A 15,758-nucleotide genomic window follows, 5' to 3' on the forward strand; every position below is an offset into this window, starting at 1 on the left:
TCAAAATGTTATAAAAGGAGTGGTGGTCTGATGATGGTGAAAACCAGAACGCAAGCTCTGAGATCTTAAATATTTTTGCCTCCAATACTCTCATGTAAGATTTTGCTGTTTGTCAATAACACCCTTATTTAACAAGAATATTAGTTAGCTCTTTTGATGAGCCCTAGGCAATGTAACAGCTGTATCTTGGTCAGGGATCCAGAGGCACTCAGTCACGGACTGTGTCCAACTGGGCATCTATCTTGGCAATACTCAAGGGCCCTGGGGTGTGTGTTCAGTCCATTGCTGTTCTGGGGTATCTCCAAACCATTTTTGTTCTTGACCTTCCAAAAACTGATCACCTTGGGGAAAGCCAGGATAAATCCAGTTTTTTTTTTTTTTTTTATTTGGCAAGAGAAGGAGAAAAAAAAAAATCACAGCTTGCTTTCTAACTTGTACCAACACTTCCTTGTTTCTTGTTTGATTTGAGGGAATTGTTAAGGGGCAGAAGAACAGGAAAAGAGTTGAGAGTGCTGCCAATGGCATCAGGGGTGGGATTTCAGGAAGCGGCTTTAGTGAAAGGAAATAGTTCCTTTTTATATTTCTACGTAAAAGGAACAGTCAGTATTCATCCCATTTTTTTTTTCCTAAACAAAATGGATCAGTTTGGCTACTATTTAAAAATTTTAACATAAGAAGCATGTTTAAATATGGCTAGAAGGCATATAATTTTTAGTGGAGATCACATATATGCCTACGAGTACACATAAAGTCAAGATAAAATGCTTAGGGCATATAAGAGCAGATTTATTTAACTGTAGTATTACTTATACTATTAATATGATAAATGCAAAGCTAAATTTACCTCATTAAAGACACCAAGGAAACATGTAGGCTGATATTCATATATAAAGCAGTTGAGCTCTCAAGATTTGACAGAGAAAGGGAAATTCCGAAATTCAGGAAGTGAAGCACCTTCTGGAATGTTTATAACGTTTTGCTATTCTCTATTGTGGTCTGTGGTGTCAAGCTCATTGCATTTCACTGTAGTCACTAAATTTGAAGAGTTAACATAAAACAGGGGCTGGGGTGTCTTTTATCTTCATTAAACTTTGCACAGTTCACATTTCTAAAGGAAATACCAAATATTACACCAAACATCCACATTAATGTCTGTAAATTAATTTTACTCTGATGCTAACTTAGCTTACGTTGTTAGTTTTCTAAATCTCTTTCCATAAATTTTACCATAAATAAATTACAATTTGTAGTACAGATCTGTAGTAAAATTTGTAGTACAAATTGTACAAATTACAATTTGTACAGATTTATCCTCTATTATTTGTATGTGTGTGATCATAAAAATGATTAAGGTAAACTCTAAAGTACGTTTTATCCTACTTTTCCAAAATCAATAAATAATGGAAAATATTAAATGGGAACACTTCATTTATGGAAAAAATATATTTAAAAGACATGTGAAAAGGTCTTAAATTATAAGAAATTGATATTTAATTCTTTATAAATTATAATTTTAGAATCACATTGGAGATGAATAAGTTCTCAATGTCAGAGGCAATTTTTAATAAAAATAGAGCATAATCTATATATTAAAATTTTTCCATAAAAAGCTAAAACTTGAACATAAATGACAAACTACACATTTAACATTATTTGGTATAAAAAGGGCATTAAGGACTGCAATTTTCTACCAAAGTTTGTTAGACTCCATGCATGTTACCTATTTCTCCATCAATTAAACAACCCAGTATCCTAAAGGAAAAGAAGAAATCTTGTGTGTGTTCAGTTTACAAAATGATATTGGACATTTTTCACAAAAAATTCTCATTAGAGACTGACTGATGAGGATTTTAACTTTTTTTTTCTTTTTTTTCCGGTACGTGGGCCTCTCACTGTCGCGGCCTCCCCCAGTGCAGAGCACAGGCTCCGGACGCGCAGGCCCAGCGGCCATGGCTCACGGGCCCAGCCGCTCCGCGACATGTGGGACCCTCTCGGACCGGGACACGAACCCGCAATCCCCCGCATCGGCAGGCGGACTCTCAACCATTGCGCCACCAGGGAAGCCTTGATGAGGATTTTAAATGACCAAAATGTATTTATCTTAAAAAAATGACAAAACTAGCATTCTAGTAATAATACAATTTAATAGGGAAGTCACCCAGCTCTTTGATAAATAAATATCCTTAAATTCTTTTCCTCTATGTTAGAACTATTTTTATAAATGGTAGTCTTAATTATTTTTATATTATAAATAACAGTGCTGTTTATGGTCTGATATTATTACTAGAAGGTACCTTTTTCCAAATTAATGAAACACCTTTGGGGTGATTACTCATGTTATGAAAACAGTCCATATAAAGATTTTCTGCAATGGTTCTTTAAAAAAAGCTTCTCCAGTGCTCTTATGGTTTAATATTGGATTTATATTTAGTCTGGGGAGTAAGTGATTGTATTTTGAGGTATCCATACTACATATATCCTTATTTATTACTGTCACAATATTACTGTCAAAAGTTGCTTCTTTAACAAAGAAAAATAACAGATAAAATCCTACGTGTTCTCAGGTTTCCCTGGTGGCACAGTGGTTAAGAATCCACCTGCCAATGCAGGGGAGGGACACAGGTTCGAGCCCTGGTCCAGGAAGATCCCACATGCCGAGGAGCAACTAAGCCCACGCACCACAACTACTGAGCCTGTGCTCTAGAGCCCGCGAGTCACAACTACTGAGCCTGTGAGCCACAACTACTGAAGCCCGCGAGCCTAGAGCCCATGCTCTGCAACAAGAGAAGTCACCACAGTGAAGAGTAAACCCCACTCGCCGCAACTAGAGAAAGCCTGTGTGCAGCAACGAAGACCCAACACAGCCAAAAATAAATAAAAATAAAATAAATTTATTTTAAAAAATCCTATGTGTTTTTGAAAAACAAGCTATTAGTATCTCGAAATCAAGGTGTTCCTATGTTCAAAATTTTATACCTCTGAACATGTAAAATGATATGGAATAAGAACTAAAAAATTCTCTCTCCTAAGCAGATATTATTTGAAAATTTCTGCTAAGAAATCCCTGTGAATGAAAAGTACATAATCCATTGTGCAAATTTGTTGACAGAGAAAATCTTGCTTTCCTGAATTATCATAGGAAGAAATATTTAGGTCAATGTGCTTTTTAATTTTGACAGCTGCCTATATTTAACTTTCCAAGCACAGAATTGTGTAACTCTTAAGCAAAATTACATTTCATGACATAAGTGGTTCTTTATCTTTGCCTTTAACATTTAATGTGATCTGAAATGTAATGCACTAGAATAAATAACCAATGAAGACTATTTTGGTGGCTTTCCAACCTCCATTTATGCAGGCCCCATCAAAATTTCTCTCTCTGAGAATTCCCTGGCGGTCCAGTGATTAGGATTCTGTGCCTTCACTGCCGAGGGCTCAGGTTCAATCCCTGGTCGGGGAACTAAGAACCCGCAAGCCTAGCAGTGTGGCCAAAAAAGGAAAAAAAAAAAACTTCTCTCTCCACTGAGTGAACTGTGATTTCCATAGTTTTATCACATGTCTGTTTTCTTCAAAGGTGTGCATTCTAGGCCACTGTCTCATAAACACTAATTGAATATTGTGCTTTCATTCCAGAAGCAACAAAATACCTCTCAGTGAGAAAGCACTTTAAAAAAAATTCATATCAAAAGTCACCCCTTAAGAACATGAGAGAGATTATACACACCAGACTGTTCTTGTTCCCTCCTGGGCTTCTTACCTTCATTTTCTGTGTTGGCGGGCACAGAGTCGACCCCAAAAGGATGCCAGGGCTGGAGATCATCCAGGCTGAACTCTCCATTCACGGGAAGAAGCTCCACAGTGGTTTTGGTTTCAGTCAAAGATGGCATGAGAGCATCATTGCCATAACTGATCCTTGGTTCGCTGATCATGTTGGCCAAGACATCGTCTGAGTAGTTCTGGTCTTTCTGAAGCAGCTCATCTAAACAAAACAAAGCCATGTCTTTGGTGAGTAACAGCAACAATCACAATAGAAGGAGTAGCAGGGGCTACCATCTGCTGTCTGCCAGGCACGACTGTAACCACTTGACATGCATGATCTTATTTACAGCCACGAGGTGGGCGCCATTATCATCTCCAAGCCACTTACACAAAATCGTAGCTAGCAATGCCCAAGGTGGGATTTGAGCCCAGGTGGAGTGGCTTAGACCAAGGCTGATGCTCTGACCCGCTGCACCACTCCCCCCCAGTGCTGAAAAACCTTGAGACGTAAATGGCCATTCTCTCCTAGTCTACTGTGATCACAGAGGAATGGAGAGCATGCTTTGGCGGGGTGTTTGCAGTGGAGTGGTGGCAGTGTGCAAGGTACAGTTTCTTTCAAGCTGAAGGACATATCCAGCGAATCCCTAGTCTTTCCATGAACATGTGTAAGGACAAGAAAAGCGTAAGTGATGGGCCGCCTGCCTGCTCCATTCTTCAACAGTTCTCATTGTTTTGCCTTGAAAAAAATCTGTCTTTCTCAAAGGCTCCCAGGTGCTGCACGATATATGTTCTGAGGCAACAAAAGACGGTCAGTTTTGGCTTTGCACATGTGAAGCTCTGCTCCAGCCTTCTCTTCTGTGGGATAAACAGCCCCGCCTGCCAACATTTCTCACGGGCTCTCAAACCAACTATCCTGTCTTACTCTGCTGTGTCTCGTTTGCAAAACTACTATCAGTTACCCCTTTTTAAGACTGACTAAACAAAATCAACTTTATGGAACACAATCAACCTATCCGAAGTTCTTGTAGACCAGTGAAAATTCCCAAATTACACATTTCATTATTGAAATGCATTTTTACTGGAAAAAAGAGCTGGGAACATAACTCTGTATTGAGTGCAACTGCCGTTTTAAAAACTGAGTATCACAAGATCTGTGTTCTCCTGTTATGTGGCCAAAGATTCACGAGGTTTTTCCGTGTGACATATTTTTAACATTAGAGACTTCTAAATAGCATGTGTGCTATCAACAATAACGTTAATCAGAACTTTTCACTTTCCAATCACACCTCTGTCAAGAGTTTACTGTTTTATATATTTCAAACCAATCATTGGTTAGTATTATTGATGTAGAAAATGAAAAAAGTAAAATCGGGATTTAAATTTGATTTGTAACATCTTACTATTAGCCTTCACATTCTCTTCTAAATTCACAAAAAATTTATCTGAAAAATTAAAATTCTGTTCAAATATATCTATTAAAACAGTTTGACAGACTAGCATTAAAGTATGAGATTAATGTCCTTCTATGAAGTCAGTTTTATTGCAAGATATTTTAAATGATAAAATCTCAAGCATATCGGTCCTCCTGAAGTCTAATTTGAGTTATAATATATCTGTTTGCTGGGGTACCATTCTAAAATTCAATATTTGATGCTTGCAATGACCTTTCCCATACAGATAAAAGGCCCGCATGACATTTCTTCCAATTTTTTCATGTCTTGCAGAGTCATAGGTAATGGCTAATAACTTAGCCAATGTCTACTTTAATAAATTAAATGGGTCTTTTATACAAATCTTATGCTTGTGACTGTTAAGTAGTTAGAATATAAAGAAAAGATCTTCTGGAATAATTATTGGTGCTTACACGTTCATCTTGTGAGGGAATGAATAACCTTTGCCAGCGGGATCCGCTCCTGGCCCTACCTGGCGCCATGTTGTTCTTGGTGTCTTTGTGGCATTTACCATCACTTAACCTCTTCCTGCCTCTGGAAATTTTTTCTCTTTGTCTTGTATTACACGGTACTGAGCTTGTTTCCTGCGATTTCTCTGAGTAACTCTCTGCTCATTTTTTCTAATCTCTTCGTCTCTGTCATTTTCTTCTTGTATCTCTTTCCATCTCTTTCTTCAGTTCTTCATTTGGAAATCCCATCCACTCTTGAAACGCTAAGGACCCCCTACTTTTGGTTGAATCTGAAATGTATTTCCCCGGGTCTGACTTCTCCCTCCCACTCTAGCGTATATATTTCTAACAGTTTTCTGGAACTATTAACTTAGATCTTCCATGAACTTAGTATGTACAAAACTGAGCTCATGGCTCTCCTCCTGCCTTCCCATTTTCTAATCATGACAGAACTATTCTCCCAGCCACAGGCTTGAAACCTTCAGAACCACCTGTGACTCTATATTCTTGTGTCCCATACTTGAATTACTGACGGCTCCTTTTTAATTCCATTTTTGGATTCCCTCTTATTCATTTCTCACTCCCCTTTTCCATTACCCACCTCCCTTGAGCCATCATTACTTTTTGCCTGGATACTTGTGATAATTCTCTCCTCAGTGCTCTCCCTCCTCTAATTTTTATCCCTCTGTTTCCCAGATATTTTCCTGATATTAAGGAATGGCTCCACCCCATTTCAACGGCTTCTCAGTTTCTAATGACTTAATCCCAAACTCCTCCGCCAAATGTTAAAGGCCCTCTGGGATCTGGGCCCACCTCATCTTTTTAGCCTGAGGCTCACAGCTCTTTGCTATCTACACCTGTGATATTGTGATTTATAATAAGAAATATTTATTTGGTCTTTATAGGCACAGAGGTACTAAAACCCTTGGAACTTCTTAGGTGATGAGACCTATAAAGGTGTCTTGTTACATTAATGAGGTGACTTCTGAAAAGCCCCTAGGTCACCTAAGGATGGGGGCTTGTCATCAGGGGAACTAACAACATACTTAGAAGGTTAGAACTTTCAGCCTCACCCCCAATGGCCAATGATTTAATCAAACATGCCTATGTAATGAAGTCTCTGTAAAAACCCCAAAGAATAGGGTTCTCATTATTTACAATAGCCAAAATATGGAAGCAACCTAGGTGTCCACCACAGGTGAATCGATAAAGAAGATGTGGTACATATACATACAATGGAGTATTACTCAGCCATAAAAAAGAATGAAATTTTGCCATTGGCAACAACACGGATGGACCTATAGAGTATTATGCTTAGAGAAATAAGTCAGACAAAGAAAGACAAACACTGTATAATATCACTTATATGAGGAATCTGAAAAATACAACAAACTAGTGAATATAACAAAAAAGAAACAGACTCACAGATACAGAGAACAAACTGGTTACCAGTGGGGAGGGGGAGGGACTAGATATGGATAGGGGTTTAAGAGGTACAGACTACTATGTATAAAATAAATAAGCTACAAGGATATATTGTGCAGCACAGGGAATACAGCCGACGTTGTATAATAACTATAAATGGAGTATAAGCTTTCAAAATTGTGAATCACTATGCTGTACACCTGAAACTTATATAATATTAAAAATCAAGAATACCTCAATAAGAAAAGGGAAGAAAAAAATTAAGTGAATTTAGCAAGGCTGCGGAATACACGGTCAATATAAAAACTCAGCTGTATTATACACTCACAACAATCAGAAAGTAAACATTTAAAAAATACACTATGTGAAAAAAAGAACAGGGTTCGGAGAGCTTCAGCGTTGGTGAACACGTGACGTGGAGATGTGGGAGTGTCCTGGGCTGGGAGGGGGCAGGAGAGCTCTGAGCTCCTTCCCACATACTCTGCCCTATCCTTCTCTTGTTCCCGAGTTAAATCCTTTTTTAATAAACCTGCTGGTTTATTAAAAATCCAGTAAGTGAAACATTTATCTGTGTTCTGCGAACCATTCTAGGAAATGAATAGAACCTGAGGAGGAGGTGGCTGGAGTCTCTGATTCACAGATGGCCATCAGAAGGCCAGGTGACAACCAGGACTCGAGACTGGCTGTGGAGGGGGGTGGGGTGGGCAGTCTTGTGGGACTAAGCCCTTGCTTGACCTGTGGACTCTGACGCTACCTTCCAGGTAGTAGTATCAGGATTGGGTTGAACTGTAGGACACTCAGCTAATGCTGGAGAATCACGTGTTGGTGTGGGGAGAACTCCACACATTGGAATTGGTGTCAGAATCATAATCCCACATCTGAACGGTCTGGATTACTCTCAGATGGGAGCATGCATTCCCCTCAGGACATCTTTGCTCTCTATTCCTGCTACCTGGGAAGCCCATCTCTGCTTATATAAACTATAATCAACTCTTTAGAGCCCATCTCCAATGCCCCCTCTTCTACAGCTCTCCTCCCAATACCTTTATGACGCAGGCATCATTACCTTTACAGAACATGAATCTGAGGCCAGGAGAGGTGAATGGATTCTTCAAGATTGCATGGCCAGTAGCATCAGTGCTGAAATCCGAGTCCCGGGCTACATAACACCAACCTCCCTGATTTAACACCTGCCTATCCAGGGTCACTCTTGTTCTCATCACTGGACTGTTCATTTACAGAGGAAATGGAGAAACCAGGCATTATAAGCATGACTGTTCCATAATGTCTTCCACGTTTACCTTGTAAGCTGACCTAAACACCATGAGCCCTATGGAATGGTTACTGCTTTTGTCCCCTCAAATAGGCATTTCCCAGGCATGGGAGCTGGGGGGAGTCCTGTACCCATCTCAGCCATGGCAGTAAAAAAGTGTAGGGAACTGTCACAGTGGAAAATCTTACATCTGTGCTTCATAAAATAGGCATGGCATTTTAGATTGCAGCAAATCATGGTGTGTCCCCTTTTCTCTTTTATACTGTTGGCAGGAAATTTCTTTCGAATGGCTGCTAAAATGTAGAACCCCATGGTGGTTAATTTCCCTGGTTTATTATATTCATTTTCAGAAAATGAAAGAACAAAATATTCAACAAACATTACATTTTTGGCAGACTGAGAAGCACTTAAGCTTTAAAAAAACTTTTGGTACCAAAGCAGAAATCCACTTTCCTATCTCTATTTAACATAGGAGATTTAGAAACCACCACCTCTGGTCATCTCACTTGGAATAATGAGGTCATTGTTGGGTTTAAGGGAAGAAAAGAGGGTGGAAATGATGGATTACTGTTAGCTGGAGTAGGATTCAATTTTGTGACCATAAAATGTCTAAGACCTACTTCTTGACATTATTAAGGGCTCAGGATTTTACCAACTGTTAACACAATTGGCACCAGGCAACTCCTCTCATGATAAAAAAAAAAATTCAAAGCCAAATATGATCATTTCATTGTTCATTCTGAGCAGGACTTTATCTTTGAACTTTGTGGTCAGACTAATTACACAGAAACCACACTTCTATGTTGGTGGTCCCGACGGATTATCCTTTTATATGAATTAATTTAATATTCTATTACAGTGCTTTGATGGCATATATTGGGATGTCAAAACTTTTAAGCATCTACATTTGCCAACTGCTGTATTAAACTAAAAGGCACATTCCCCCCCCAAGACTCTTTATTTTCTTAAAGGCTAACTGATACGGCCCAAAATTGCAGCAGTTACCTCTGTAATTAAATATCTTCTGTAATACCCGAACATATGAGCCTTGCAGTTAAAGTGGAAATATTTAACTGAATTCAATGGTGGTAATATTTAACCTGCAGTTTAAACAATAAAAAGATGTTGAATTTCAAATATTAAACATGCAATAAACCCCACTGTATGTTACCCTCTTAAAAATGTTTTGAGGATGTATATCAGGCATACTTATAGTAAATAAGAGAAAGAAATCGAAAACACCTCACCACTTAGCTATTATTGAAAATACTTAAAATATTTTAAAGAAAGCAACATCAGGGCTTCCCTGGTGGCACAGTGGTTAAAAATCCGCCTGCCAATGCAGCGGACACAGGTTCGAGCCCTGGTCCGGGAGGATCCCACCATGAAGCGGAACAACTAAGCCTGTGGGCCACAACTACTGAGCCTGCGCTCTAGAGCCCGTGTGCCACACCTACTGAAGCCCGCGCACCTAGAGCCTGTGCTCCGCAACAAGAGAAGCCACCGCAATGAGAAGCCCGTGCATCGCCGCAACTAGAGAAAGCCCGCACATGGCAACGAAGACCCCACACGGCCAAAAATAAATAAGTTTATTAAAAAAAAAAAGAAAGCGATATCAAAAGAGATCCCCAGTGGTGATTTCAACTTCAAATGACTAACATATTTTGTTTCTGTAGAAGCAATAGACTTCCATGATAATTCATTTTGAGAGAAATGGCCTCCTAAAGGACTATGAATGGGAAACAGATGAATCCTGGATAATTCATCTAATGCTCTTCTTTTAATTATTAATCCACTAGCCAAACTCCTTCTAAAAGTTTAACTGCCATATTTTAGGTTTCAAGACAATGAAGTTTATAAACATTAAATCAGTTCTTCTACAAGCTTCAGTTGTAATTATTGAACTACCTTTTCCATCCTTTAAACACCTTTGGGGTGGATGGGAAACGTCCTTCCCATAGAGGAGGTCCAACCTCAGTCTTTTCCCCTGTGAAACACGGCTGTTAAAGTTCTGATGGGGAGACCGGTGAACATGCTCAGGCTTGCTGGTTTTTCCACTGTATAGAATTGACCCTGCATCGCTATCTTCATTTTCCCCCAATTTTCTGATTCTTCTGGTTCCTAGTGGAAAATGACACACTTATCTGCAGCCTCTTCCCCAAATGGAAGTTTCCTATCAACCTTGTCTAACAGGAGAGTCTCACATGATCAATTCTTGTATTTTAACAAATGATTACTTATGCATTTAAAAGGACTGAGGATTACACCTCTGTACAACGCATCCTTCCGCCATGCCACCCCTGCAACTGCCACAGCTGCACTGGACGTATTTTTAAAAGGGATGCAATTTTTCCCCCATCAAGAAGCTCTACTACAAATCTGCTGTCATCCATTCTAGGCATTTTGCCCACACCAGGATGATGAGATCAGATTTAATTTTCCAACCACAGTCTGTGCATGTCTGATACATGGCTTAGCATATAGCCGCCACGTTGTTCATTATACTCAACATCACCATGGCCTCTGAGACTCCCTAAGCCTTGGATCCACATCCCTAAAATCAGGGGAAGTTGGATGGATGGTCTTTGTAGTTTCTTCACTTTGAATCCTGTTATCTATAATCTTGCTGCGTGGGCATCCCCTGAGAGCTTGTCGAAATGCATAATCTCGGGTTCCACCCAGAGCTAGGGAAACAATCTGCACGTTTAACATGATCCCCAGGCAATTTTTAAAAAACTGAAGTATAGTTGAGATACAGTATTATATAAGTTACAGGTGTACAAGAGAGTGATTCACAATTTTTAAAGGTTATAGTCCATTTATAGTTATTATAAAATATTGGCTATATGCCCTGGGTTGTACAATATATCCTTGCAGCTTATTTTATACCTATTACCTCTTAATCCCCTACCCCTATCTTGCCCCTCCACCCTTCCCTCTCCCCACAGGTAACCACTAGTTTGTTCTCTATATCTGTTGAGTCTGCTCCTTGTTTGTTACATTCATTAGTTTGTTGTATGTTTTAGATTCCACATATAAGTGATATCACACAGTATTTGTCTTTCTCTATCTGACTTATTTCACTTAGCATAATACATCTGATCCCAGGCGAGTCTTAAGCACATTACAGTCTGAGCACTGCCACGAGGTCTACAAAGGCATCACTACAAAATGGCCTCAGTTCTCCCCTTCCTACAAGACAAGCCTCAAAACGAAACAAGGTGTGAAAGGTGAGTATGGCCAAGACACCATATTGCCAGAAAAAAACTTGCTGCAAAACACCTCAAAGGCATGTTCATAAACCCAACCCACCCTCTTGTCTTGAAGCTGCTATTCACGATAACATTTTTCTGAACCAGAAAGCCCCAGGAAAGGAAAGACTAGTTATGAATTTCCTTTGTTTTGCCGGACTATTTGTCAGGCAGGAAATTACATAGGAGCTAGAGCAGGACAGTGTTCAGGAAACGAACAGGTCATTGTTATTCAGACCCTGAGAAAAAGAATGTACTTAAAAAAGTAGAGGGCACCAGAGGACATACTTCACTGCGGTGCTCTCCCCTATAAAGACTGAATTCACATCTAAGCATGGACTGACTTATAGTTCAATGGAGCAGAAGTTGTTTGAAATGCTGATTTGGGGGCAGAACCTATGTGGTCTTCAAGTGATTACTGCACACGGCTGGGATGTGTCGATCGGCGTGTGACTGGTAGGGCAGCAATACTGTGATGGAACTGTGTCATGCTATGACATCTTGATAGCGTGAGATCCACGGCACCAATGACGCCTTCCATGCCTGTGGCCTCTACATAGCTCTTAACTCATTGGACCACATCAGCCTTCATAACGGGGTTACTACCCCCAATGACAGTTGAGCAGACTGTGACACCAACCTTGAGAAATACATTTAAAGTTATCGAGTAGCACGACTGGGATCTGCACACAAGTATCCCGATTCCTAGTGCAACCTTCTCACTATTCCGTTGAACAAAAACCATTTTATGGAGGACGTGTGGCCGTTTCACTTTGATTAGTAACTAATATTATAAAAATACTTGCGCATCTATCATCACAAGCATCCTGTTTCGCATACATTATTTGGATCGATTTGGAAAGTGATGAATTTAATGATATCTTTTTTACCTATGAAGAAACCAAGGTAATCACAGAGCCGGAGTCCAAGGTCACAGAGCTTCTTGATGGTGGGGCAGAGCTGACAGGCCAGGTGGCTCCCAGATGCACAGCCACGCACTGCTCCCTTCTCTAAGTGAGGCTTACCTGTCACTCCTGTTTTTTTTTGTGTGTGTGTGTGGTACGCGGGCCTCTCACCGTTGTGGCCTCTCCCGTTGCGGAGCACAGGCTCCGGACGCGCAGGCTCAGCGGCCATGGCTCACGGGCCCAGCCGCTCCGCGGCACGTGGGATCTTCCCGGACCGGGGCACGAACCCGCGTCCCCTGCATCGGCAGGCGGACTCTCAACCACTGCGCCACCAGGGAAGCCCTGTCACTCCTGTTTTGATGGTGCACCCTCAGCAGCAGTTTCTCCTCTCACCCATCTCCCACTTCTTTAGATTTCCCTTTCTCTGGTAGACTGGTATAAATATGATAGCTACACGAACTGTCACGAGGTTTCACCGATTCTGAGTCAAACTTAAGATATTTCGACTGCTTTGGATTTTGAGCGATTTAAATGTACAAGGCTGCCATATTTTCCAACATGAGGAAAAAATGAGATATATTATCACAAAGCAAAACTGTCCCACAAATCTAGTTTTTATTTTGACCTCCCAGAAAACTGGGTCAAGTCCTCTTATTTTTAGCTACACTATCAACCCTGAAAATCTCTCACAGTCTCAAAATTCAGACTCCACTTCTGAATCTGGGTTTATTTTTCTTTAGTAGTTTCTTGGACAGAGACGTTAAATGGCGCATGCTTTGTGCGCTCATGGCAACAAACTATTCCTGAAGGTGATACAAACATGGCTACACCTCACTTGTGAGAACATTCCCTGTTGCAAGTGACATTTTCCTGAAGCATCACTTGTCTCGCTTAAAACGGAGTGTACAGAAGAAGTTCCTTTTCAAGACAAATTTCCTTTTGACTTTCAAACAACGCAGATCAAACAACTTAGACCTACCAATGGCCGTCAGAAACCAAGATAAAAGTCAGTCAGGCTCCCTGGTTTCTAAAAACAGAGTAGAGCTCCTACTTCATGTTCACTTGTAGAACTTGAGCCAATGACCTGATATTTCCAACCACAGTTGGAGTCTTGGTCTCGCCTGGGGAGTCAGGAGCCTAAACAATCCTGAGGGGGAAAATCTTCTAAAGTTTAAAGCTAAAAACCAAGTTTACCTATTACAGAAAGAATCTCAAAGTATGCTGTGTTGAGGGCATAATTCACATATATAAATGTGTCCTAGTTGTGAAGAAACAACACATAGTGAAGAATTTCAGTGTTAGGAGCTAATCTGTAGTGCCAGCTTTAGCCTGCATGTGTATGGGTGTTTTCCTCTGGTTAATACATATAGTAAAAATGCATATATGGCCATGAATGTAAGCAGATGCAGACTAAATGTCCTCTGCAGACTAAATTAAAATAAATGTGATTTTTATGCCTTGTATCCCTTAAACAAAAGTCAATTATTTCTTATGGCCTTCAACCTAGCAAAACAGTTGTCTCTTCACATGCTAGAGGAAAAACTGGCTGTCTTGGGGTAGTTGAGAGACGTATACTTTTATGGCTAAGCTCAAGGAGTTTCAAAGTAATTATGATTAGGTAGAATTTTCTCTTCAAAATTGTCTTTAAGAGCCCTGCAGCATCACTTCACTGTGATTCCTCCTATATAAAAACGTAGTTTGGTGCTAATTATGAGTCACATACATTCAGTGCAAAGAAGACAAAAGAAACAAAAATTCACTTGCCATCCCACCAAAAATAATTTTTAACATAGTTTTATCCTTTCCGGAATCAATTATTTCATCTCGTCCCCTCATCACTTTATCATCTAGTTGTTATGACTGTGGTCAAGGAGACAGAATTTTGTGAGATTACTGAAGAAGGCCCCTGGAATTGGAGTTATCAGATTTGAGGACATAGAGAGACGCAATCACAAGAATCCGTATTTCTCCAGTGCCATTCCAGAGTATGTATTTCTTTGTTCTCTGGTAGGTTGTTCTGCGTAGTTGGTACAGTTTATTGTTTGTTTCTTTGTACTTGTAAGTCCTATGCTATACAGTAAATTGGAAACATGAAATCAAACCTGAGGTTTGCTCTATCTGGGTCAGTATCACATTTCATTTTTAAAAAATTGCTCATGCTGGGCTTCCCTGGTGGTGCAGTGGTTGAGAGTCCGCCTGCCGATGCAGGGGACACGGGTTCGTGCCCCGGATCCCACATGCCTCAGAGCGGCTGGGCCCGTGAGCCATGGCCACTGAGCCTGCGCGTCCGGAGCCTGTGCTCCGCAACGGGAGAGGCCACAGCAGTGAGAAGCCCGTGTACCGCAAAAAAAAAAAAAAAAAAAAAAAAAAAAAAAAAAAAAAAAAAAATTGCTCATGCTTTTAGTGAGCACAAGAAAGGATAATGAGGAAGATTATTTTTAAAAAGGACTCAAATGACTGTTTAGCTGCTCTTGCATACATTTTTAAACATGCAAAGTCATTCTGGCAGCTGTATACAATCTGAGCACATACTCCCCTGGAGCCTTTGCTGTGGATGCTGGGGCATTCTGGGCACCAACCCACAGTATCCCCCCTTTTGCCCCACCTCAGCTCTAAACCAACGAAGAGAGAGCAGCTGGAGATTAAAACATCACCTTTACTTCTGATAAAGGCCAGGCCCTCACCAGCCCATAGGATGTGTCACATATAGGGCACACGGCTCGTCAAGCTCTGTGCAGACTGGATTTCAGCTCCACCCTGTACCCCCAGCTGCACGTGACAAGGGAGGGAGTCTGAGTGATGCCCCTACCAGTGTGTCCTGTCCAACCTGCGCCCTGTAAGCAGTAGTCCTGTCTGACTGGCACCTTCTCCCAAACTTGTGGGAGAAGTCTTTCTTACCTGTGTTAAGAGTCACCCTATGGGCAACAGTGCCCCTCTCAACAGCTAGTAATCATTCTTTGCTATGCTATGAAAACAGTGCACGCTAATTGATTCATATCTGATAAATGCCTAATTGACAGAACTCTATACAGGCATACAATAAAGGCAATACTTCGCTTTACTGTGCTTTGCATTTTTTTACGGACTGAAGGTTTCTAGCAACGCTGTGTCGAGCAAGTCTATTGGTGCCATTTTCCCAACAGCATTTGCTCACTTTTTGTCTCTGGATCACATTTTGGTAATTGTTGCAATATTTCAAACTTTTTCATTATTATTATATTTGGATGGTGATCTATGGTCAGTGA

At 40.4% G+C, this 15,758-nt stretch overlaps 2 protein-coding genes across 9 annotated transcripts in view; one reads left to right on the forward strand and one right to left on the reverse strand.

Annotated features, from left to right (window-relative positions):
- JAM2 (junctional adhesion molecule 2) overlaps positions 1-15,758 on the forward strand; it is a 283,683-nt gene that overhangs the window by 243,091 nt on the left and 24,834 nt on the right. The gene's annotated exons all lie outside the window — the stretch shown is intronic.
- The window catches only part of APP (amyloid beta precursor protein), a 283,850-nt gene that overhangs the window by 23,770 nt on the left and 244,322 nt on the right, over positions 1-15,758 (reverse strand). For all 8 annotated transcript variants that reach the window (XM_059065310.2, XM_059065309.2, XM_067034957.1 and 5 more), the window contains one exon: positions 3,758-3,979. In XM_059065310.2, the coding sequence (XP_058921293.1) occupies positions 3,758-3,979 (222 nt within the window). The remainder of the gene's footprint in view (positions 1-3,757; positions 3,980-15,758) is intronic.

This window comes from Kogia breviceps, chromosome 5, assembly GCF_026419965.1.
Source record: "Kogia breviceps isolate mKogBre1 chromosome 5, mKogBre1 haplotype 1, whole genome shotgun sequence".
Taxonomy (NCBI): domain Eukaryota; kingdom Metazoa; phylum Chordata; class Mammalia; order Artiodactyla; family Physeteridae; genus Kogia; species Kogia breviceps.